Below are 24,300 nucleotides of genomic sequence, written 5' to 3' on the forward strand. Positions count from 1 at the left end.
GTTCTAAAATTAATTACAAATAGGAAAAAGTGATTCGATTATATAAATTTATCATTGTGGTAAGGTTTTTTAAAAGAATAAAAGTTGTCTTGTGGAATTCAAGAGATAAGGTAAACTCGCCCCCTAAATAACTTTATTTAAAATATTTTTGTGTAGGTGAAAGCAGGTTATATGGAATTCAGCAGATTCTTGAATAAGACAACAGGTTTCCCAAGTTATCGATCACCAGTATAAACACATATTAATTTGTCTTTAATATACTGAATAATACCATGAAAGATCTGTCTTTTATAAAAGATATTCTGGTTCCTTTTTATCCAAAATTTAATTAGCAGGAAGGTTTGTAAATGCATATTTTCTGATTAGTAATAGGGAGTTCCCCTCCCACCCCCCAAAAAACCCTAAACACTGGGTCTGCTTTAAGAGGCCCCAACGTGAGGCTTGATGCCTTCCTCCTCCTTAAACAGCCCTCTGGCCCTGTGGGTTCCAGCCCTCTGTGTTCCCTTCTGGTGAATCACCATCTGATTCCTGCAGGTTCAGGAAATGTTCTTCCCCAGTCTACAAATCTCACCTACTCTCAGGTGTGAGTCATTTCTATTAGCAAGAGAGTGAGTTGCTCCAGTTGTCTCCGAGCAGGAGAGTTTGAAAGGGTGCCCCAAAGAACGATCTCAAGGTGGGCAGGGGAGCACCTACCTTCACCGGCAGGGGCAAAAAAAAAAAAAAAAAAAGCTTATTTTTTTACGCTTTAACAAAAAAACAACTTCCCTGCCAACCTTAGTTTCAAGGTTTATTCTTAATTAGAGTTGAGAAGCCTGTTTCGACTTGAAGACACCCGTATCAGGTGAATGGAGAGCCAGCTACCGCCATGAAAGGTAAATGAAGTTGTTTTTTTTTAAAATTTTCTTAAAAGCCATGGTTGGTAGGACGCAGCCCTGATTAAGAGTATAATTATACCTCTGCTTAAATCTGAGGTCTGAAGAAAAAGTGGGGGTTAGAATGCTAAGTGGATGAGATCCACAAGCTCTCTTTGGGAGGAACCACTTTCTGAAACGAGAGTCATCGTACTTCATGGAACTTCACGGTTTCCAGCTCAGGGAGGCAGGTAATGCCAACCGTGCACTGTGCCTTCAAACGTGGAAACGGTATTTTGGAAATCACTTCTACTAAGTGGATTTTTAAATCACATTTGCTGTATTAGTTGAGTAAAATCCAAAGTCCCTTATAATTGTTTCCCAAGACCCCAAACTGAAATTTGTTTCGTTCACTTTTCTTTTAAAAAGAGGTCAAGAGAAAAAAAGATGATTTTCTCTCCTAACTGCCTCATTTTGATAAAAGAATCTCAATCGTTTCGTTGTAACACAAAGAACAGGGCGATCCTCTTTCTGATTCCTTAAGAGATCATGTTAAAACATGTCAGGAAAGTCGCTGAGAAAACTGCCTAACTAGTGACGAACGGCTTAGGGACAGCTTAGGTCTGGTTCACATTCAAAGTCGTGGGGAAGCTTTTACTTCATTGAGAGAATCAAGAAGCCAGCAAGGAGATCTGAACTCTTCTAAGTTATAATAAGGATTCTGAAAGATAGGGGAGCCTAAGGTAGGGTGACTTTTCGATTTACTAGGTTAAGATTTACCTGCTACGGAATTTTCTATTGTATTCTCAAAGTGAATCTTTCAACTTAGGTATATTACCATTTTTTAACAAGGACTTCCTTTCATAATTCTGATTAGAGACTCCGATTTACTAGCAAAATGAACAACAAAAACTTTGGTTCCATATTGCCAAACAGAGCCAGACACTTTTTATTTTATACTATTATTTATACTGTATTGTTATTTCTGCCAGTTCAAGGTTAACAGCCTTTTCCTCCTTGAAGCTAAGGGATCAAGGGGACGTGTTATTTTAGTCCTTCAGCAAAATCCTATCCTAAGACTACTGTTTCCAACACCTATTCAAAAAGTGTTCCAGGTGTATGTGGGTTAAGAAGAAGGGGCTGGGGGAGCAGTTAGATTGCTGAGTACCGTATACTTAAGGAAGGAGCCTAGAAAAGAAAAAGTGATTAGTCAGAAAATCCTAACTATTTCATGAAGAGACCCAGGCAAAAATTTCCTGGCTAGAGACAGAATGTTGGGAGGGCTTATTACACTCTGGGATATGGGTGGGAGATGGAAAACTAAATGAGAATGGATGTTTTTATTTAGGTTAGTGGTATCTGTGCCCCCCTTCAGAGTCTGTCTACTTTCCTTCCTTCCTTCCTTGGTATCTCAGGGTTTCACTTCCTTTAAGAACAAAAAATGTCACCCATAGCCCTGTCCTCTGAAAAAATGCCACAGAAACTAATTAAGACAGAAGACACACGGACGGCCATTTGTTCTCTGTACTCCTATAAGCTGAGGAAAAACTAGGAAGACCCATGAAACGCCCTCAGAGCCCAATGAAAGGAATGGTGGTGAAGGCAGGATAGAAGGGAGGTGAAATTTAGGCGAAATCACCTGGGAGCATCCCACAGTCTCCAGGGGGCTGCTGTGTGCAGGATGGGACAGGACTTTGGTTTAAAGCAGAAAGGCCAGCCGGGGTGTGGGCTTTGACAGTGTCAAAAGTTACGTCCGACTTGAGCCTCTTAACTTCCTCAGGAGCTCACTGATGCCTCTCACAGTAAAATGAGGGGATTAGATCGGATGGTTGTTCGAGGCCCCTTGTATGGCTAGATTCCCATGATCCAGGGGATGTGCTGAGGCACTAGGGTCGGTTAACAAGAACCCAAGGCTTGAACCACATGCAGATGCTGGAGAGGACACTGTAGGGTCAGTGATGAGGAAGAAGACTGGTCCTCCCCTTTTCTGTCCCAGCCAGCTATGTGATGTTAATCAAATCTCAACCTCTTCAGAGGCCCCAGATTCTTCCTCTGCAAGGCAGAGATGAAGACAGTCTGCTCCTGCTTCCTCGGGTGGGAAATTCTGCATTAGTACAAGTGGAAGGGCCAACGGCTGTTCCTAGAGCTGTTGACTATCTGAAGTAGACAGGCGAGAGCAGAGGCAACCCAGACCCTGTGGTTTAAAACTAGATGAGATGAACCACGTGGAAAACATCACGGTGAACAAGAAACGAGAGGCAAACCTTCTGCTTCAGGCCATTGATTAAAGCCAAGCCCCTATCCAACCTGGCAACAATTTCCAAACTTTCTAACCTCCTCATACCTGGGCAGAACAGAACGTTTATTCTTCCTCTTGTGCGTAATTAGCACATCTTAACTTTCATTGACATTCTTATTATCCAAATGTGAAAAAACTTACACTAAAAATGCATTTCAAGGAGAGCGCTGATAGAGTTTCACTTGGTATAAGCCATCACATTAAGTCATACGTATCAGTGATTCTATAATTTCTCTTAGAAGGCAATTTCTAATAATAATTTCCAACATTTTGGAAGAAGGGAACTCCTTAACTGACGTTTTCTAATGTATTCGATAGAACTCGTATGACACAAACTGTCCTTCTAAACCTTATTATTGAAACAACAATCACTAACGTGCACTGACACCTTAATATAGGTCCAAGACTACTTCACATTTTAACATAGATTATTTTCTTAGAAAACCTCACACAACCTGAAGACATATACTGCTGTTACCTCCGTGTTACAGGTGAGCAAATTGAGGCTTAAGTGGTATGCAAGTAAGCAGCAGAGCTCTGACCTTGAACCCTGTCTGCCTGCAGTCAACCATGCTCTCAGTCACTACTTTTTAGCGTTCTAAGCAAACTCAGTATTTGCTATTTGGGACCTCTTTTTTTTTTTTGGTCAGTAACTTAACAGGTAAACTTGTACCGATCTGTGATTTATTTACTGTACTACTTGACTGAGGTAGATAAGTGGCTGTCTTGGGCACATCATGCCCTACAATCACGTTGGAGCTACTTGATTACCTAGTCTGCCCAAAGGAGAGACATCAGATTATAATGAACACATGAACCGCCCCCACCGGGCTGTGCAGAAATAGGAGCAAAAGAGTGGTTAAGAGCCCAGCACTTGGACCGACCTCTGTTCAAATCCAGGTTGTGCCCTCACCAGGTGTGCTAGCCTGGGTGAGCTCCAGCGGCACATGTCTGCTGCAGGAGCCTCTGCAAGTCTCAGTTTCTTCATCTGAAAAATGGGCGTACTATTCTTACTACCACTCAGGAAGCATCTATACAGTGAGTTTTTCCAAGATGCCAAGCTCCAATAAAAGATCTATAAGGCTTGAATGACATAATACTGTGGTAATACCTCATTCAATGCTCAAATCAATCCTATATGAGTGTTTTACAGACGAGGAAACGGAAGCATAGTGGGGTTAGATGACCTGCCTAAGTAAGTGGCAGATCTGCAATTTGATTCCAATGTCTTTTTGATCAATTAAAATTTATCTTAGGGCTTCCCTGGTGGCGCAGTGGTTGAGAGTCCGCCTGCCGATGCGGGGGACATGGGTTCGTGCCCCGGTCCGGGAAGATCCCACATGCCGCGGAGCGGCTGGGCCCGTGAGCCATGGCCGCTGAGCCTGTGCTCCGCAATGGGAGAGGCCACAACAGTGAGAGGCCCGCGTACCGCAAATATATATATTTATCTTAATAATTTAGAACAGTCCTAGGCACAAAATAATATTAGTCAGCATTTGCTGAACCCATACGCTTATTAACTTTGTTGTTGTTGTTGTTATTGTGACTAGCAAGACAGAAACACAGACTTTTCAGCTACCAGAGGAGGGTTTGCCTGTAGTCTGGACATGCTCTCAGGTTAGAGATATTACTGGCTCTCAATCTGTCTTCTGAAACTCCACTTTTCAAGTCCCTGAGTCTAAAGAGAACCCTTTGCTAAAAACATCAAGATTCTGGCTGCTTCCAAAGTGGAAGCCAGTAAAATAGGGGGCTGCAGAAACAAAATATTCTAAGGTCCCCACACTAAAGGAGCTTATGATCTAGTTGAAGAAAGAAAAATCATAACAGAAAAACACTTGGGCTGTCAGCACTGAGCTGTGTGGCTCTCCGGCTGAGAGCTGACAGAAGAGACCCAAGAAAATAATTCATGGGCATGAGTTGCCTCAAGATGGCAGGCATTTTAGGGCCTGCCACACTCCTTTTGGGGTGGAAGACCTGCCTGTCCAAACCTGTTCCTCCTCATAACTGCCAAACTCAAAGGTTAGACATGAAACTGAAAACAAATCATCAATGAGCTTCTCAAAGCTCATTGCAAATTAGATAAACGGACTAAAGGACAAGTTGGAAAAGCTGCAAAATTAATTGTTTACTGGTTGTATTTATAAAGAGGCCGGTCCTTCATATCGTGACTGGGTACCCTGCGGCTACTCACGGCGCACAGTAACATGCAGGCCTCAAATAATAACAGCTACATTCTTTTTTGGTTGTTTCAACCAAGCACGTTAAAAGTCCTGGAAAATGAAAACTTTAAACAAAGTCTCGCACTGTGTCAAAATTGTCTATGTAGAACCCATACGATACATAGCAATGTGACTAAATAAAGAACAGTGGATGCTGTCAGAAAGGTAACTACTATCTCAGTGTATCAGTGATCAATGTAATCATGATCACTGTTCAAAAAATAGTGAGGTTTCATCTCTTCAACATCAATATTCTCTTTTTCTGTTAGCCCGAAACATTCTAATTTCCTGTTGCAAAGACGAAACAAAATATCTATGTATATTTTGTGGTATGAAAAAGAAGTATCCACACGGTGCCTACAGCCACCGGTACAACAATGAAAAGGGGCGACCGCATGTAGATAGCAGCTCAAAGTTCAGTTGAAGCCATCCTACGGAGGCAGATGGTAGAACATACTTTTACCACATTGCTGTTTCTTCATAATTAATCGAGCAGAATCTCTCTGCCCCCTTCTCCCCAGTATACCTGATTCCAGTTACCAAAATTTCCCAAGTGCTAGACATGTTAAGTTAGACCATATGAAAATGCCATCTATAAAAACATTTCCATTTCAGTTCAACCTAATGCATCAGCATCAAGGAAGAAGACACAGAGCTTTTGAGAAAGTATTCATCCCAAAGTGAATACAATGCCATTAAGTTCTAAAATCCTATAATGAACTCTCTCGTCTTACAAGCTCATCAATTTCAGGTGAAAAGGAAAATATTAAGTGAGGGGGAAATTACTAAAAATGAGGGGCAGGTTTGGAGCTGGCACTGGGTAACAAGGGTCTAGGTCCCCCAGGGTACTGGTACAAACCCCATGGAGAGACCTGGGGCAGCCCCACCATGAAGTTAGATGTCACAAACTGTAACCCACAAACCAGCTTTATTTGGTCTGTTTTAATGAAATTAAGCCAGAATTTTTTTAATTTAAATTTTTGAAATTCATGCAATTTTATATAAAAATCCATTTTTTATAGTCTCATGGCAGGTGACCCACACACCTGCATGGCAACAGCCCAGAGCCTGGGAGTGGGGCAACACTCCCCAGTTCACCGCAGCCCCCAGCCTTTCCGATCATTTTTCCTAACACCGAAGCTGTTAGCTGTATTTTACTGGCCTGATGGTGCTGCGATTATTTCTTCTTATACCTGGCTCACTTTTCTCACTGACATTAGATTTGGGGCTCTATCTGAATTTGCAATCCGTCGCTTTAGTCCCCTCACTTCACAGTGAGCTGTTTAGAAACATCAGAGGACAGTGTTGGATCAGCTCCTCTCCTGGTCTTTGGCCATGCCTTACGCGAGATCACCTGCCAATTCCTATTCTCTCTGCCCTTCCTGGGTTGTACTGTTTCACTTCGTTCATAAAGAAAAAAAGATAATTAATGCCAGTGAAGTTGACAGCAGGAACTACTTTAAAGAAAATGTTATATATGTATGTACGTGGGTGTGTATGTATTCACACACACACACACATTATACAAAATAAATTATCTGTGATGCCAGATCTTTTTACTACATTGGGGTGGGGGTGGGGTGGGGGATTTATTTATTTATAAATTGAAGTACTGTTGATTTACAATGTTTCAGGTGTACAACAAAGTGATTTGGTTATAGACAGACATTTTTTTCAGATTCTTTTCCGTTATAGGCTATTATAAGATATTGAATATAGTTCCCTGTGCTACACAGTAGGTCCTTGTTGTTTATCTATTTTATATATAGCAGTGTGTATCTGTTAATCCCAAAAACTCCTATTTCTTGTTTTTATGAGAGGAAAAAATGAGACACGGTGAGGGTTTGATGCCAATGAAAACTGTACAATATCCACTAGCATTCAAGACCTCACTAAAGAATCTTTACCATTGATGGTAGGGGTTGAAACTGAAGGAAGACTTGTCTCTTAAGTACCTGTCTTAATTCATTAATTTAAACAAAAAGCATTGCAGTGTCATTAAACTGTGATGTGAAAAACTAGGGTAGCTAACTTGACACCCAATTCTATTGAGAGTGGCCTTGAGGACACCTGCCCACTCATCCACAACCCAGATAACCACAGTGATGACCTCATTAAAATGGTGACCATGGCAACCACCATCATCACCGTGAAGAATAATTACGACCCTTTAAGTATAAGTATAATGCTTAAGCCATGGAATGACCCTTCGAAAACAAGGAACAACATCTCCATAAGGCTGAGAAAAGTACTCTCCTTTCTTAATAGGTTGGTAAATGGTAATCAAACAACTGAAGACTTTACCTGGGGTCTTAGATTCTGAGAATGTTTTTTAAGGGACCAGAAGCCACTTGAAATGCATTTGGGTTAGAACAGATTCATTCAAAACCACTACCCTGGCTATTGGGACTGTAGCCTGTAACCTCTCTGACCAGCTAACTCTGTATTAATAGTCCAGAATTTCACTGTGTATACATTAGACTTTCCCTAAACAGAACACAAAAATATACATTTCAATTAAGGAAACGATAAAAATTTGACTATATGAGTAATAAGATTTTCATTGTTAAGCAGAAAAAAGATTTGCCGGGAATGACATTGCTGCAGCACTTACAATATAAAATGGACTTGCACACAGTACCTCTCCAGATTCTCACAGTGCCTTTGGGAGCCAGGCCAGGTATTTATTATTTTCCTCATTTCACAGACAGGCAAGCTCCAGCTCCGAGAGCTAAACGGCTTTGCCCAGGATCAGAGCCAAAGACTCAGTCAAAAACGTAACACCTGCCGATTGCAGTGAGGTCCAGGGCACCGTCCAGGCTGCTTCTGAGGTGCCACTGATCAAGCCAAGCAGCACAGCGGAGAGGCAGCCTGTTCTGGGGCCACAAAACCTGGAGCTCGTCTCCTGGCTTTGCTTCTCACTGTCTGTGTGACGTGGAGCACGGTGTTGAAGCTCGCCGAGGCTCTCCACCTGCACAGTGACCAGGTCTGGGGTAAGGTTATAAGGAAGCATTAGACACAAGCCTTGCCTTCAAGGGGTTTACAACCCAGTTCACACCACCCTCCCCTCCCCCTCCCCACATCAATCAGTGAGTGAGTGAGTGAGTAACTAAGTAACTAATCAGAGGTCACCTGGAAAAAGAAAGTTAAATCCAAATGTGAACCAAAACAAGCTTAATTGTAAGCTTCAGGTGTCAAGCATAACTTTGCAAAGAGAACTTCAGGGTAGTACCTGAAAAACCAGAATGAAGGCTGGTTTTCCAGCCTTTGGGTCACTGACATTCCAACACCTTTGGGTCACTGACACCAAGCCTGCATTAATGAAGTGCCTTATGAATACAGTGACCTGATTCTATCACAGAAAGAAGTCAATATACCCAGTGAGGTAACTTGTTTCTTTCCCAAGGCCTTCAGCAGAGCTGTATCTTAGCAGCATTGGAAGACACACACAGACACACACAGACACACACAGACACACACAGACACACACACACACACACACACTCTCTCTCTCTCTCTCCCTCCCTCCCTCCCTCCCTCCCTCCCTCCCTCCCTCTCTCCCTCTCTCCCTCTCTCCCTCTCTCCCTCTCTCCCTCTCTCCCTCTCTCCCTCTCCCCCTCTCCCCCTCTCCCCCTCTCCCTCTCTCCCTCTCTCCCTCTCTCTCATTCTCTCTCTCTCAGGCTTAAATTGGGAAAGAGTCTTACGTTACGGGTGATTCCAAAATGCAAGAAAGGCTGAACCTTTCACCAGAAGTTTTGCCTTAGGTGGGTCTTGTGAACATTACATCTCTCCACTGAACTTTAGGGACTACAGCAGTATTCCCATATGCTCTACTGGCTTAGTATAGCTTTTCTACAAGAAAGTGACCCCTCTCCACCCTCCCGCCAAAAACAACCCCTCAGATCTGAAATTCTTGCAGTTCCAGACGTGAGCTTCTTAAGAACACATTGAAAAGTGGAGGACAAATAAGAGAGAGAATTATACTACAACTCTGTCACTTGAGAACCACCATCACCAAATAATCAGTCCAAAAAATCGTGAGCAGCAAGCTCTATGGAGCTTGCTCTGGGGAGCAAGCATTTAACTGGCATTTATCTTTCAAATCTTGACCAGAAAGGCAATAACGAGGCCCTGGGAAGCCGGGGAGAATTAAGGATCGCATGGCCTGCTGCGCACGCCTGCCGGCTCTGCCTGCTGAGGAGGGAGTTCCCCAGCCCGGCACAGCAGCTGCCCGCTCGTGTGGAGACCTAGCCCGGGAACGGTGAGAACAAAGCTGTGTGCCCATCGCAGCAGGTCCGGAGCCCCGGGTGCTGATGCTCCCCCGGTCTTCCCACTGCCCTTCCAGGCTACAGCGGAGGTTTGCGTATCCAGCGCACCTGGGTTCAGTCAAGCCTCTGCTCCACCGTTAATAAACCTTTCCTTCCTTGAGACACAGAATCTCCATTTTTCCAACCATAAAAGCGGTTTAACAATACGACCAGTTAGGGTTTTCACTTAAAGGCCTCAGAAGAGGGCTGGGCACAGAGAAAAGGTCAACTGTGACAATTAATTAATTCTCGGGTGTGCACTAAACAACAAGATCTCCTGCCACTATTCTTTCTGGGTTGCTAAGCGGTACCAGGAAAGTCATTTTGTTAAGAATGCTAAGTGTTGGTCACCGAAGCGAGAAAAATCAGGAGTTAGTAGAGAGGGAGGAAGAAAGGCATGTTTATCGTCAACGTAGAACATTGGATGATCCATATAGGTCAAATGTCGTCATAGAAGAGTAAACGATAAACGCACCGCGAGTTGCAAAATCAAGCGTCTACAGGACCTGGCGAGCAATGCTCCCGAGTGAGGAGGCCCAGGGACGTCAGCAGAGGATGCCGTGAGCCGGTGACCCAGACAGCATATTCTCCAAAGGGAAGAGTCAGCGAACACTGCTGGACCGTTCACGCTCACTGTGGGCAGATCTTCTTTTCCAAGACAGGATCCAAATCTGCATGCTTAAGGGAAATTTCCTGCTGTTTTCCACATGGTTCAGGCCAAGCCAAACTACATCTCCAGTTCAGAAGATCCGCAGTTCCTTCACGAGCTTGACAGGGAAAACAAATCCCACCGCCGCCCTATCCTGGCCCTCCCGTTTCCGGCCCTCCAGTACCAACCCCAGAACTGCTCTGCATGTGGACTCCAGGGCAGGATCATGGGAAAAACCGCAGATACGGTTTCAGTCAGATCTGATGGGAATGGTGATCCTACGCATTACTGGCTGTGTGAGTCAGCGCAAGTTAATTAACATGTCTAAACCTCGGATCTTCCCAGCTGGGGAAGAAAATGGGAATAAAACACACCTAGGGCACGGGCTGCTATGAGGGCTGCAGGAGAAATCAAGCACCAAGTTCAAGGCCTAAGATAAAGGAGACACTGAGGACATGTTCATCCTTTTCTACCATTTCATTTCACTCATTTAAAAAGCCAGCTTAGGGCTTCCCTGGTGGCGCAGTGGTTGGGAGTCCGCCTGCCGATGAGGGGAACGCGGGTTCGTGCCCCGGTCTGGGAAGATCCCACATGCCGCGGAGCGGCTGAGCCCGTGAGCCATGGCCGCTGAGCCTGCGCGTCCAGAGCCTGTGATCCGCAACGGGAGAGGCCACAATGGTGAGAGGCCCGCGTACCGCAAAAAAAAAAAAAAAAAAAAAAAAAAAAGCCAGCTTACAACTAACAACATCGCAACACAGTTAATAGTCAAAGGATCATATCAATGGTTGGCTGGAAAAAACCTAGAAGGTCTCCTCTCAGCCTCGATGCTATCTAACCTCAGGAATGGCTGTGAAACCCAGGACTGCCACAGACATCGCCTTCTTGAGAGGTTTCGTCAGCTCTCAGCTAGGGGAGCAGTAGGTGGCATGACAGGGTTCCTGCCCATCAGTGAGATCCTGGACCCAAGCCCATGACTACAGCTGAAGCAATGCTCATCCCAACACCCTGCAGGCGCTGGGACGCGCAGAGTACGCACAGCGGCTCTGCTGTAAACTGCACGGGGGGCCCGGGAGCTTCGGTGCTGCTGTTGAAGAAGGAGCAGGCAGATGAGGCTCAGAGGCAACCGGTACGAAGCTCTTGGAGCAAAACGATCAAATGACTCCTCACGGGGCGGCTGAAACTACAAACCACGCAACAGTTCTCAAGTGGTGAGAAATGAGTTTCATTCACCGTGTGTCCAACCCATCAATCACTAAATGCATTCTACTGTGTACCTACAACACGCAACAGGGGCTTGTAAGACTTAGCCCATACCCTGCACAGCTGTGCCAGATGCTTCATAAACATTCTCACTTCAACCTCACCCCATAGTGGATACATCATCACAGCCACTGTACACAGGAGGAGACTGAGGGTCAGAAAGCTGAAAGGCAGCAGAGCTGGGGTCGGCACCACACGGCCACCATGTCGGCCAGGGGTAGGAGCAAGGGTTTGTTTGTTTTGTTTTTTTAAGCCAAGTGAAGAAAAATATTTTTAAATGTAAGACATGAAATGAGAAGCTTAGCAGAATCTTCCATTGGTACTATATCTACCTCTACCCCCCACCCTCTCTCTCTTTTTCCTGTGGTAAGCATAGTGTTTTGTTCTTTTTTTTTTTTGAAAGAGTTGTCTGAAACCATTCCCTTACTTCCTCACCTCACAAGTATTACCCAACCCTCTGTCATCAGCCCTCTGCTCTGCCCCTACTTCCCCCCGTACCCAGCCCCTGCACTCAGGCAGCACGACATATACAGCCCCGGCAAAGACCAACAGTGACCTCTCTGTTACTAAATCCCATCCAACGACGCTTCGCTGTCCTAGGTCTCTTGACTTCCCTGCAGGAGAAAACTAGTTACGACTTCTCATTTCGTAAACTCCCATCTCAGTTCACAGGCCATTAATCTTTGCCGGTAATCCTTCCAGTTCTCTGAGCACTCCTTCAGGCACTTCACTTTCCCGAGAATTGCTCCTTAAAAGCTTCGAAGTCAGCCTTCTCCTATTCTCACTCTACTGGGCAGGTTCATCCTGGGCAACCTCAGCCACTCCCATCGCTTTTTCTATCACAGGTCTTCTGTTGATCTTAAACGTACCTCACCAGCCAGGAGCACCTCCTCAGGCTCCAGACCTCTATCTTCAATTCCTTAGTAGACATCTCCACATGGATGCTACGCGGGCATCCTGAAACCAACAAACCTAAACCTGAACTCCACCCATTCTTTCATGTGCCCCTCCTCTCACGGGGCCCTAACATCAGTGAAAGAGACCGACACCCACTGCCAAATCCTGGGAGGACACAACACTCCCCGTCTCTTTGCACCAGCATCAGTCAGCCACTCACTGCTCAATATGCCTCGATCTGTCACATCTCTCCACCACTCAAGGCCATCATCGTCTCCCCAGCAGACTACTGCATGTTACCTTGGGCCATGCTCAGCATTTCCATGTGCTCCTTTCCCATCGGACCTTCAGCAAACCTGCCACAAGCCAGGCATCGAAGCTGCCATGGAACCTCCCTGATCCCTGCTTCCCCTCATCAGGGGACACTTCTACCTCTGGATGTCTATAGCATCCCAACCTCTCACTCTGTATTTTGTGGTCTGTTGTACGTCTGGATCCTCCAGTAGATTCTAAATTCCTTGAGGGCAGAAACTTACCCTCCCCTTTACCCTCTTTATAATCCCTGAGCGTGGACCATCAGTAGACTTTGCGAAAATGACCTCATAGAAAAGGTCAGATTCTGACCTTGACACTGAAGGGGAGGCAGAGATTCCCAAGGTAGGGAAACAGGGGGAGAAAGGAGGCCATGCAGGAGCAGGAATGGGTATGAAGAAAAATCGGGGACTGAACACAAGGCACGCCCCTGAGAGGCAACAGTTAGGTTAACGGAGAGAATCCCCGATCAGATGAAAATGATCGTGAATTCCATGTAGGCAAGGATTCGTGGAAATAACACAGGCAAAAGCTACGTTCACAAAGCACATAATTCATAAACATATATTCTCACTTAACCTCATAATGATTCTACAGAGTAGTTACTATTGTCATCTGATTCAGAGGATTAATTATGGGACAAGAAGATTTCTCCCAAAGTTGAGTGCCAACTTTTAATTATCAGAACCCAGCATCTTTTGGCTTCCACACTCCATGATCTCCAACAGTAAAAAAAAAAATAATTCCTTATATTTCATTAGTAACTGTTATTCAAGAAGTTCCCTGTCTTATCATACTCAGGGTTAGAGAACACGATGACATGGGTAATTTAGAAAGAAGAATCTAGCAACAAGAAGCAGGACAGCCAGCTTCAAGAGGAGAGAAGCAAGAAGCAGGAAGACCAGAGAGGAGGTCAGTACAGGGCCACATGTGACACCAGGAGGGCCTGGATCTGGAAGATGACTGGGAGGAGCAAGGTGAGGACAGAAACAGAGGAATGATATTGTAACAGAAGAAGCAGAAAGACTAGATAAGTGACTGACTAGATGGGGGCAAGGAAGAGAGAAAGATCCAGTCCAGCACTGAGGTCTTAAACTCTCTCAACTAAGAGATGAACCAAATATTCATACACAGGGATGAAAGGAAAATGATGTGTGCCACAGAAAGGAAAGACAGTTCAAGTTTAGAAATGCTGAGTTTGAGGAACACAGACAGACGACACACTCCAACGTACACAGTGGACTGAAGTCTGGGGAAGGGAAGATTGTAGAAGATGGCCGACCATCCGAGGAGACATGCACGCTCGTGAGGAAAAGAAAATGCAAAAATGAGGAGCCGTGGCCTAAATTAGGGGAGGCATTTCATCTAGAGAAGGTAGTATAAGAGACGAAGGAGGCAAGAGGACACTCTCATAAGCCAGCTGAGGAGAATAAAACATCTCATTTCCCAAACCTGGAAAACAAATTTGACTCCAGAAAAATCCAAATATCATGTCTGAACGAATTAAAACCCAACTCTCTCATATAGTTTCCATAGGAATTAAGAAAATGGGAGTATAGATGCCCCCGAAGTACAAATAATCACCCACAGCCAGGGTCTCTGGATTTTGAACCGAATTCTAAAAGAAGAAACTCATGGGGCTTCCCTGGTGGCGCAGTGGTTGAGAGTCCGCCTGCCGATGCAGGGGACACGGGTTCGTGCCCCGGTCCGGGATGATCCCACGTGCCGTGGAGCGGCTGGGCCCTTGAGCCATGGCCACTGAGCCTTCGCGTCCAGAGCCTGTGCTCTGCAACGGGAGAGGCCACAACAGTGAGAGGCCCGCGTACCGCAAAAAAAAAATACATGGTAAAAGAAGAAAACTCATAAATGAATCATCCAGATCGCTAAGCAGTGCCCCTCACCTACGTCAAGGGGTGGAAACTCCTGCTGAACGTATTTTGCATTTCACTATCTTCTTCAAGAGGTGACAGGGAATGTGCTTACTAGGTGCTTTTCCCTGGCCTTGAAAACTCATCCATTATTGCACAGTGAGCCGCTAGCTTGTATCTATTCCTTTCCTCTTCTGTATACTATTTGTTCCTTTTAAACTTCATTCAAATATAATTTACATACCATAATTTTCATCCATTTTAAATGTACAATTCAATGATTTTTAATTAATTTATAGAGCTGTGCAACCACCATCATAATCCAGTTTTTATCACCCTAATAGAACCCCTCATACCCTTACAGTGAGTCTCCACGCCCACCCCTAGCCCTCATCTACTTTCCACCCCTATAGACTTGCCTCTTCTAGACATTTCATCTTAGTGGTATTTTGCATCTGGCTTCTTTCCCTAGCAAAACGTTTTTGAATCCATCCATATTATAGGTGTATTTCGCTCCTTTTTATTGCTGAGTAGTATTCCATTATGTGACTTTGCTACCTTTGGTTTATCCATTCATCAGTTGACATTTGGGGTGATTCAACTCTTAGCTATTATGAATAATGCTACTAAAAACGTATACGCTACCTGCATATAAGTCTTTGCATAGGTCTATGTTTCCATTTCTCTTGAGTAGACACCTATAAGTGGAACTGTTGGGTCAGAAGATAAATTTAGGTGAAACTTTTTAAAAAACTACCAAACTGTTTTCAAAGTGGCCGTATGATTTTAAATTCCCACCAGCGGTGTACAAGGGTTCCTACCTCTCCATATCCTCGGTGACATTTCTAATTGTCTTTTTTATTTATAGCCATTCTGGTTGATGTGAAATAGTATCTCACTGTGTTTTTTATTTGAATTCCCCCAATGACTAATGATATTGAGCATTTTTTCATGTGCTTTTGGTAAAATGTCTATACAAATCTTTAGACCACTTTTTAGTTGGGCTGTTTTTTTCTTATTAGGAAGTTGTAGAAGTTCTCTGTATGTTCTGAATTTAATCCTTCATCAGAAACATGATATGCAAATATTTTCTCCCAGACTCTCTTCCGTGTCCTCCTTAATGGCTGTCTGCTACCTCTTAGTGCTGCTGTGGCTCACCCACTTCTAGACACTGCTTCTCCTCCAGTGTGGAGAAGCCATACTGGATTTCCTGTTACCAAGTAAGGTATAAGTGAAGCCAAAAAGATGGAAAACCACATAACTTGCCCACAGAGGAACAGAAAGTTAGAGATGTCTTTCATGTAAACTCCTTGAAATGTTTCCATGAGAACTTGGATTCAAGAAAATAAGGTTTGCTGAAATCCAAAGGTCATTATTATGAAGTTTAGAAAACTGCCTCAATCCCAGTAAACTTTTATGAGTGGGGGGAAAAAAAGTAGGGTTTTACCTCCTTGCCTTACTTTAAAAACGGCAACACCGACACTCAAAAAGGCGGGAGTCTAAGAGCCCTAATCATTGTCTATGATCCATTAACCAATGGATACCTTTTGACCACCCACTATATACCACCTACCCTAGCGATTCAAGGTGAGAGGCATGGACAGGGCTTCTAAACTCTCAAAAGAGATGATTGGTGGAGGGGAGGAAATCACTGAAAATTCGGACACCACTTTTTTTTTTTTTTTTTTTTTTTGCGGTATGCGGGCCTCTCACTTTGTGGCCTCTCCCGTTGCGGAGCACAGGCTCCGGACGCGCAGGCTCAGCGGCCATGGCTCACGGGCCCAGCTGCTCCGCGGCATGTGGGATCTTCCCGGACCGGGGCACGAACCCGTGTCCCCTGCACCGGCAGGCGGACTTTCAACCACCGTGTCACCAGGGAAGCCCGGACACCACTTTTTCCATCTACTACCAAATCCAGCCCCTGAACTTCACGTGTTACTAGGGAGCAGAAGAGAAGGACAAAGTAACAGAGAAAGAAACATGTGCCTCTCCACTTGCGGCCCAATTCTTAAATATACTTTTGCCTCCGAAGTGCTCTCTCCCTGCTGACTCAGCAGATGCAACTGCTGATGCAATCGGAAGATTGCCTTGTACTTGGAGGGGACGAGCTTACTTGGGGGCTCTCTGCAGCTGTGTGGTATAGAAGCAATATCAGTGAGGGGACACGAAGGCCTCACATGGTTTCATTTCATGAGAAACAGTGCAACTTCCCTACAGTGAACTGTTCCCGAAACACATCTGGCTTCAGCAGCACACTTATGACAACAGTTGCCAGGATTTCTTCTCTCTTGGATCGACACCTGAGGAAAGTCAGAAAACAGGGACTAGACACAGAGAAGGCTGCTCAAGGGGAACTGGGGGGGCTGTCCTAGAGCGTTCAAAGCAACGTCACGTGCACATGTGGTCTCAGGTAATCCTGATAAAAAGGTTGTGAGGAATCTGAAGCTCAGAAAAGTTAGGGTACTTAGCCCAAAATCACACACCAGTCACTCAAAGCTAATTTAATGATGCACTCCTAGCCAAACTCTGAGGTTGGATGGAATCCAGTTAGCACAGAGAAATACAGGGACTTACGAGACAAACGTTCAAAGGGTAATAAATTCTTAATGGGAACCTATCTTTGAGGAAAACGTAGAAGCCCACATAAATCTGGGTCCTGATAGGGATTTTTTTTAGGGCCTTCAGTCCGAAATTCCAAAAAGGTCGGGTGACGATGAAGGTCACACAGCTGGTTAGTGTAAAGCCCAAACTAGAACCCTAGAGATTACAGGAATGATTGGATGCTGAATATATCTGAGCTTATAAACCACTCTTTACATATACCAGCGCTAGATCTCTTAATTTACATACAATTGGAGATTGTTAAAACGTCTCATCATACATGTATGTAAGAACATGTGCTGAGGTTAGGGGCTGGGGCGTGTAGAGTGAGGCAGAAGCAGGATGGCAAGGCATAGGCTAATATGTCCTGAGCACATTCTTTGACCTAGGTTCTGACAGGTGCCTTATGGACTATGTCACATAATCCTTATCACAATCCTGTTGTATGGTTGCTATTATTCTCATTTCAGAGATGAGGACACTCAGTCACAGAGACGTTAAGTAACTTTCCCAGGGCCACACAGTGGCATTCAGATGGAGAGAGCGTACACAGAAACGGTCCATGCTTCCTGGCACACTGAAAGAGCACAGAAAAACAGACAATTCTTATGTGGCACAGTCGTTCCTATCCAAAGAATAAGCCTTTTCTGAATCGTGGGGATATCTTTTTCTTCTTCTTTTTTTAAAAGTAAAGATCGAAATACTGTGTGTTCAAATTCCTGCCTAACTGTTTCTCTCCCTCCCCAACCCGGCCCCCAGAAATCAAACCAGGAATAACCTATGCTGAGCCCTTGCGTCAATCGTCCCCGAGTGTTTCCTGACACGTATTTTTGCTTACAGTCCCTCAGAACTAAAGAATGGGACTCAACGTGACATTTGCAAAATTACCAGGTAAGCGGTAGGGAAAAATGCAAAGAAAATCTTACTTGATCAATAACTGTTATTTACACTATGTGGCCATTTAGGGGTTTTAGCGGTCACCAACCAAGTAACAAAATAAACCAGCCTTTATCCTTGCCTTTCATTAAATGTAAAACAGCAAACATGCAGGGTGGCATCACTGAGAGAAATGTAACTTGCCGTCACTTTGTTTTTAAGCTTTGTTTCATCTAGAGACCATCTCTAAAAGAACAAGAAAGATTAAACTAATAATTGGGGAAGTTTTTCATACCCAAACTAAAGTACATATTACTTTTCAGGTGTGACAGTCTAGATCAAGGTTCACTGAGATTCCCCAAGAGGTCAAGACAACATCTACCTACACTACTGGGTAGCTAGAAAATGGTCATGCAAGGGCAGCTGTGCCAGGGGAGTGACACTCTGCAATTTGCGTGACTTTGGTATTTCATCCCCACCTGGCAGGTAGAGCAGTGATATATCGTTGATACTTTCACACTTTGTGCCTAAGTGTGACATGCCCCAACGAGCAACAACGCAGCTTCACCAGAAGCAAAAGGACCAAGATTCTTCAACACATATCGTTCAGAATGTGACTATTAATGACACAAAAGTCAGAGAGTGAACATCTACTGAGTACTAGACACTGTGCTTGAAACGTATGCAGAGCATTTAACTCTCAGAAGATCCAGCAAAGTGGCCGCTATTTATTCCATCTTACAGAGTCATGAAGTGACTGAACCAGCATTGTCAAAGAGGACTGCCTGCAATGCCCTCTATCTGCCCTGTCCAATACAGGAGCCACATGTGGCTAAAGCAGTATCTGGCTACAAAGCCCACGCGTTTCTCCAGCACACACAGGTGAACACACGATCCCCCTTACACACAAACACAGGCAGCCACAGCCGCAACACACACATCCCACAAAACCACTCTCACAAACCCACTGGCACAAAATGATGATTTACTGTGGAACCAGTGTTCGTATGTCATTGCCTCTGCTAATTCAGTTTAAAAGGAGTTGGAAGAGGGGGAGCAGAGGGGAGAATAAGAAAGGGATTTTTACCCTCAATTATCACCCTGTAATCAAGCTCTGCACTAAACAAACAGGGAATAACATCTTGGGAGATAAGGAGTGTGTGAGCTGTGAGAAAACAGCCTTTACACTGTCAAAACAGCTTCTAGTTTTTCTTAATTGAATCACCAAACTACTTGTCATTAAAAATGTTCCCTAACCTGGCCAAGCTCTTTACTGACAGCAAAGAACAACATGATAAAACCTCCTGGGGAAAGAAAGCCACTCACTTTTAACGGTCTTTGTTCCTGAGTGGGAACATTGCAGAGAAACGCTTCTGGGCATAGCCACAGGCTTTGGAAAAACTGGGGCAATGATACAGAAGAGAAGAAAGGCTGGCAGGAAAGAATATACCACAGACTTAATTCTAAAAAAAAAAAAAAAAAAAAACTATGTCACACAGAACTCTCTATATTAAGTTCTGAACCTTCCAGAGCAACCCACAGATGGTTATTCCTGCTTCGCAGGAACCATTTTTCTCTCCACTACCATATTTATTGCATAGGATAACCCGTAACAGGCTTTAACCACTAATTTGTTTCAGCTGCCTCATAAATGTAGAATTTGTAAATGAAGTAATAAACAAGCCCAAGCCTATTCCACTGAATTAAGAAATCCTATATTCTAGAGCGTTAATCCCGTACATAAACTAAAGAAGCAAAACTGTGAGGTGACATGCTCAGCAGACTGTCTCAAAGCCACGGAACGGTTCAATAATCACTGTGGAACAAGGTTACTCATACCTGATGTTATTTATGACTCAGAGTATCTTTAAGGACTATTTCTGACATGCTGATTTAAGACTGTGTTTGATGATAAATATAACTGATCAGTAAATCGTCATTTAGTAAGAGTGCTTGTTCATACAATTAAATCTTTAAAGTATATAATAAACAGATACAAAATCCCTACCCAACCCTGAGAAGTATGGGTCCTTCCGTTCCACAACGGAAAAGCACAGCAGATCCAGGGAGCCGACACTAAGGGTGGAAATACTCCATGCCTATTACGCTATGGTTCGCGAACCATTCTACTTGCATTTACAATGGTTTTGAAAATCATTCGTTAGGAATTGTTACAAAGTATAACCAGTGTTTCAGGAGATGATGTAGCTGCCCCTTTTCAGGCTGGGTCCCTCAGCTAGACCACTTATCCTGTTTAAAAGTTACTTGTCCTCTCTCTACTTCCCTTAGGGTTCTGTTCTGGGTTAGATGAAAGTAACTGTTAATAGTTTCATTGGGGAAATTAAGTCAAGCAGGTATCTTAACCCAGGTAAAGCTGCACATCTTAAGAAGCTTCTCAGGGCATGGATGCTGATGTAGATCTGATGGAGCAGAAGCGGCCAAGACTGAGACACTAATGAAGTTAAAGACAGGCTTGAACGATCCTGTTCCAACACAACATTTGAAACTGGCAACAGGAGTACAGCTGGTAGCTGAATCAGGCATTTTAAACTTGTAACGCTTAATAATACTGTGGGTCTCATCATAACAGGCTAGTCCAGGTATAAATTACCAGCCTGTGTAAGGACGTTTAAGCCAGGAATACCAGTTTTTAAAAACACTTGTAGCAGAGAATAAAAGGGAAAGAATCAGCAAGGGGACAAGGTTACTCGGGAAGAGCCTACACTTAAATTTCAGGCAGCAATTTAAGAACCTGTTTTTGGATGATAATCATCAAAACTATCTTCCTGGGTTCGCTTCTTCAAAGAAGGGAAACAAAATATATACTTCGCCGCCTGTCATGTAGGGAAATGAGGGCTAAATTCATGCTGTTAGCTCTAAAACAAAATCATTCCAAAACGTAATTGTAACTATAGTAAACATTATTAGTGAGAGGTGAAAATTCAGAAATGACCTTCCTTGTCAACTTACATCCACACAGTTCATTTGTGAATTGCTAGCTCCAGTTTTAAAAAAAAAAAAGACAAAATGTAACTGGATGGTCAAGAGATTTATGGGGGTGATTGCCCAGAGGGACTGCTGACAGCTGTGCAGGTCTGACCTCTGTGGAAGAGAGAGGGGAGCAAGGAGGCAGAGGAGGAAGATTCAGACTTCAGTGTAGTTTGAAGAAAGTTTTTTTTTTTTTTTTTTTTTTTTTGCGGTACGCGGGCCTCTCACTGTTGCGGCCTCTCCCGTGGCGGAGCACAGGCTCCGGACGCGCAGGCTCAGCGGCCCTGGCTCACAGGCCCAGCCGCTCCGCGGCATGTGGGATCTTCCCGGACAGGGACATGAACCCGTGTCCCCTGCACTGGCAGGCGGACTCTCAACCACTGCGCCACCAGGGAAGCCCTGAAGAAAGTTTTGACCAGACTGATGAGAAGTCCTCCAGCCAAAGTCACTCGTCAGAGAAACCCCTACTGTCCCAGAAACAGGCTTGTCTTAGTATCATGTGCTCAGTTACTGGCTGGGAGCAGTCCATGCGAAGCATGGCATCAGCAAGAAAACAGTGCTGGGTTCAGAACACTGAGCTGGAGTTGCCCATCAATTACACTCCCTGCAGTAGGAGATCTGAGAGGCCCGTTCTCATGGCTGTCAGGCAAATCCAATGTTCATAAACCATTTCACTGATTATAAGATACAGTGGTATGGTGCAGGTCTTTAACAACACGAACTCAAAATTCCAAAATAGCAAAAGGTTTAAAATTTTCATATTCTCAGCACAATACATATAATCTAGACTTGTAAATTGAAATAGGTACCAGACTGCAATTATTTTTAATAACTGTCCTCCTTGAGAATGAATTTAAATATTAATGACAATTGTTCCTTTTTATTTCTCTTCCTAACGATGGCCCCTAAAGTTTCTTAAGTATTATAAAAAAAAAAAGCCACGGACAAAAAATTCAAAATGACCTGCTAGTTTTACTCTTTCCCAATTCTTGATGATTAAATAGCTTAAAACTAAGAGAGAGAAAAAGATATTTCAAAGAGCGCCTGCCAAAGACTGCACTAAAAGAATAACCACATGCTACCATTCTGTTATATAAAATTCTAATTTTCTGCTCCCAAATTTTGTTGATTCTATTTGTCAGGATATCAAACACTGAATTCAAAATCTAATCAAGGTAATTTTCACTGGTATATTTCCTTTCATTTTCAAACAGTTAGCACAGAGAGCCAGAAATTCACGTTTTACTCATGGGACCTGGGGGTGGGGGATTTAGGGGTGAGGTCACCAGTTCTTTTTTCTTTTAATGTTTTTTCGTCTGTTTATTAAAGTATAGTTGATTTACAATGTTGTGTTAGTTTCTGGTGTATAGCAAAGTGATTCAGTTCTATATATACATATACACACACTCACACACATTCTTTTTCATGTTCCTTTCAATTATGGTTTATTACAGGAAATTGAGTACAGTTCCCTGCACCATACAGTAGGACCTCGTTGTGTGAGGCCACCAATTCTTTAGGCACTCAAAGTATTCACAGTGCAATAAACTGAGTCTTTAAATTACTAAAGACATCTTTTAACTAGCCCGAAACGGCAATAGTTCAGCCTGTGAGGAAGCCCAGCACTCTGTAGGGCATGCATCAAAGCACTGAAGTGACGTCTCCCCGCTTCTCCTACAGATAATGAGCTGCACGGTCCAGGGAATCACACCCCAAGTAACACAAGCGATGGACCCGGAAAGAACACCACCATTAACAACGAATTTGACACTGTCGTCTTGCCTGGGCTTTACCTCGTCATCTTTGTGGCAAGCATCTTGCTGAATGGTCTAGCTGTGTGGATCTTCTTCCACATTAGGAATAAAACCAGCTTCATATTTTATCTCAAGAACATAGTGGTTGCTGACCTCATAATGACGCTGACGTTTCCATTTCGAATAGTCCACGATGCAGGATTTGGACCTTGGGACTTCAAGTTTATCCTCTGCCGATACACTTCGGTTTTATTTTACGCCAACATGTATACTTCCATCGTGTTTCTCGGGCTGATAAGCATTGATCGCTACCTGAAGGTGGTAAAGCCGTTTGGCGACTCTCGCATGTACAGCATAACCTTTACAAAGATTTTGTCTATTGGTGTCTGGGTGCTCATGGCTATCCTGTCCTTGCCAAACATCATTCTAACAAACGGTCAACCAACTAGGGAAAATATTCATGAGTGCATGAAACTTAAGAGTCCTTTGGGAGTGAAATGGCATAAGGCCATCATTTATGTCAACAGCTGCTTGTTTGTGGTTGTGCTGGCGATGCTGATAGGATGTTACATAGCCATATCCAGGTACATCCACAAATCCAGCAGGCAGTTCGTGAGCCAGTCCAGCCGAAAGCGAAGACATAACCAGAGCATTAGGGTGGTCGTGGCCGTGTTTTTCACCTGTTTCCTACCCTATCACTTGTGCAGGATTCCTTTCACTTTTAGCCACCTGGACAGACTCTTAGATGAATCGGCACACAAAATCCTATATTACTGCAAAGAAATGACGCTTTTCTTGTCTGCGTGCAACGTGTGCCTGGATCCGATAATTTACTTTTTTATGTGTCGCTCATTCTCAAGAAGGCTGTTCAAGAAATCAAATATCAGAACGAGGAGTGAGAGCATCCGATCACTGCAAAGTGTCAGAAGATCAGAGGTCCGCATATACTATGATTATACTGATGTGTAGGAGTTAAAGGCCACCAGGCCTTCTCTTGCTTGTCGAAGTCAATGTGTACAAAGTGTAAATAAATTTGCCTTTTGATTACCCTCGCTTGAGCCCATCGAAATATGGATGAAAAGAGAACTGAGATGATATGAAGTTGGGGTATAATTTGGAACTGAGAAAAACATTAAGGCATACCCAAAAAGTGAAATTAACAAGAGGTGGTGTGTCGCTGAGTGGCAGGGATCATGGCTCAAGGTCGAAGGAGCAGGTTACAGGTGCAGAAAAGGCCACAGCAATGCCAGCACACTGCAGGAAATGCTTCCAGGAAATGCTGGTGCTCTGAAGCCACTTCTGAAAGAAGAGGAAGTGGAGGGAACTCTATCTAACCTGGATCCCTAAGATTTGGGAAAGAAAATGCTGTTTTCAACACAGCTCATACACTGCAGATGTAACTGAGTAAATATGGATTGC

General features: G+C 43.9%; 2 protein-coding genes across 3 annotated transcripts in view; one reads left to right on the forward strand and one right to left on the reverse strand.

Annotated features, from left to right (window-relative positions):
- MED12L (mediator complex subunit 12L) overlaps window positions 1-24,300 on the reverse strand; it is a gene marked incomplete at its 5' end in the record, with an annotated part of 324,843 nt that overhangs the window by 109,952 nt on the left and 190,591 nt on the right. The gene's annotated exons all lie outside the window — the stretch shown is intronic.
- Window positions 18,121-23,850, forward strand: GPR87 (G protein-coupled receptor 87; the record flags this gene model as incomplete). The annotated part of the gene is made up of 2 exons (XM_082655450.1): window positions 18,121-18,154; window positions 22,808-23,850. The coding sequence occupies 2 exons, from the start codon at window positions 18,121-18,123 to the stop codon at window positions 23,848-23,850; spliced, it is 1,077 nt and encodes a 358-aa protein (XP_082511576.1).

The sequence above is a fragment of the Grampus griseus genome (assembly GCF_964374135.1).
Source record: "Grampus griseus genome assembly, chromosome: 5".
Lineage (NCBI taxonomy): Eukaryota > Metazoa > Chordata > Mammalia > Artiodactyla > Delphinidae > Grampus > Grampus griseus.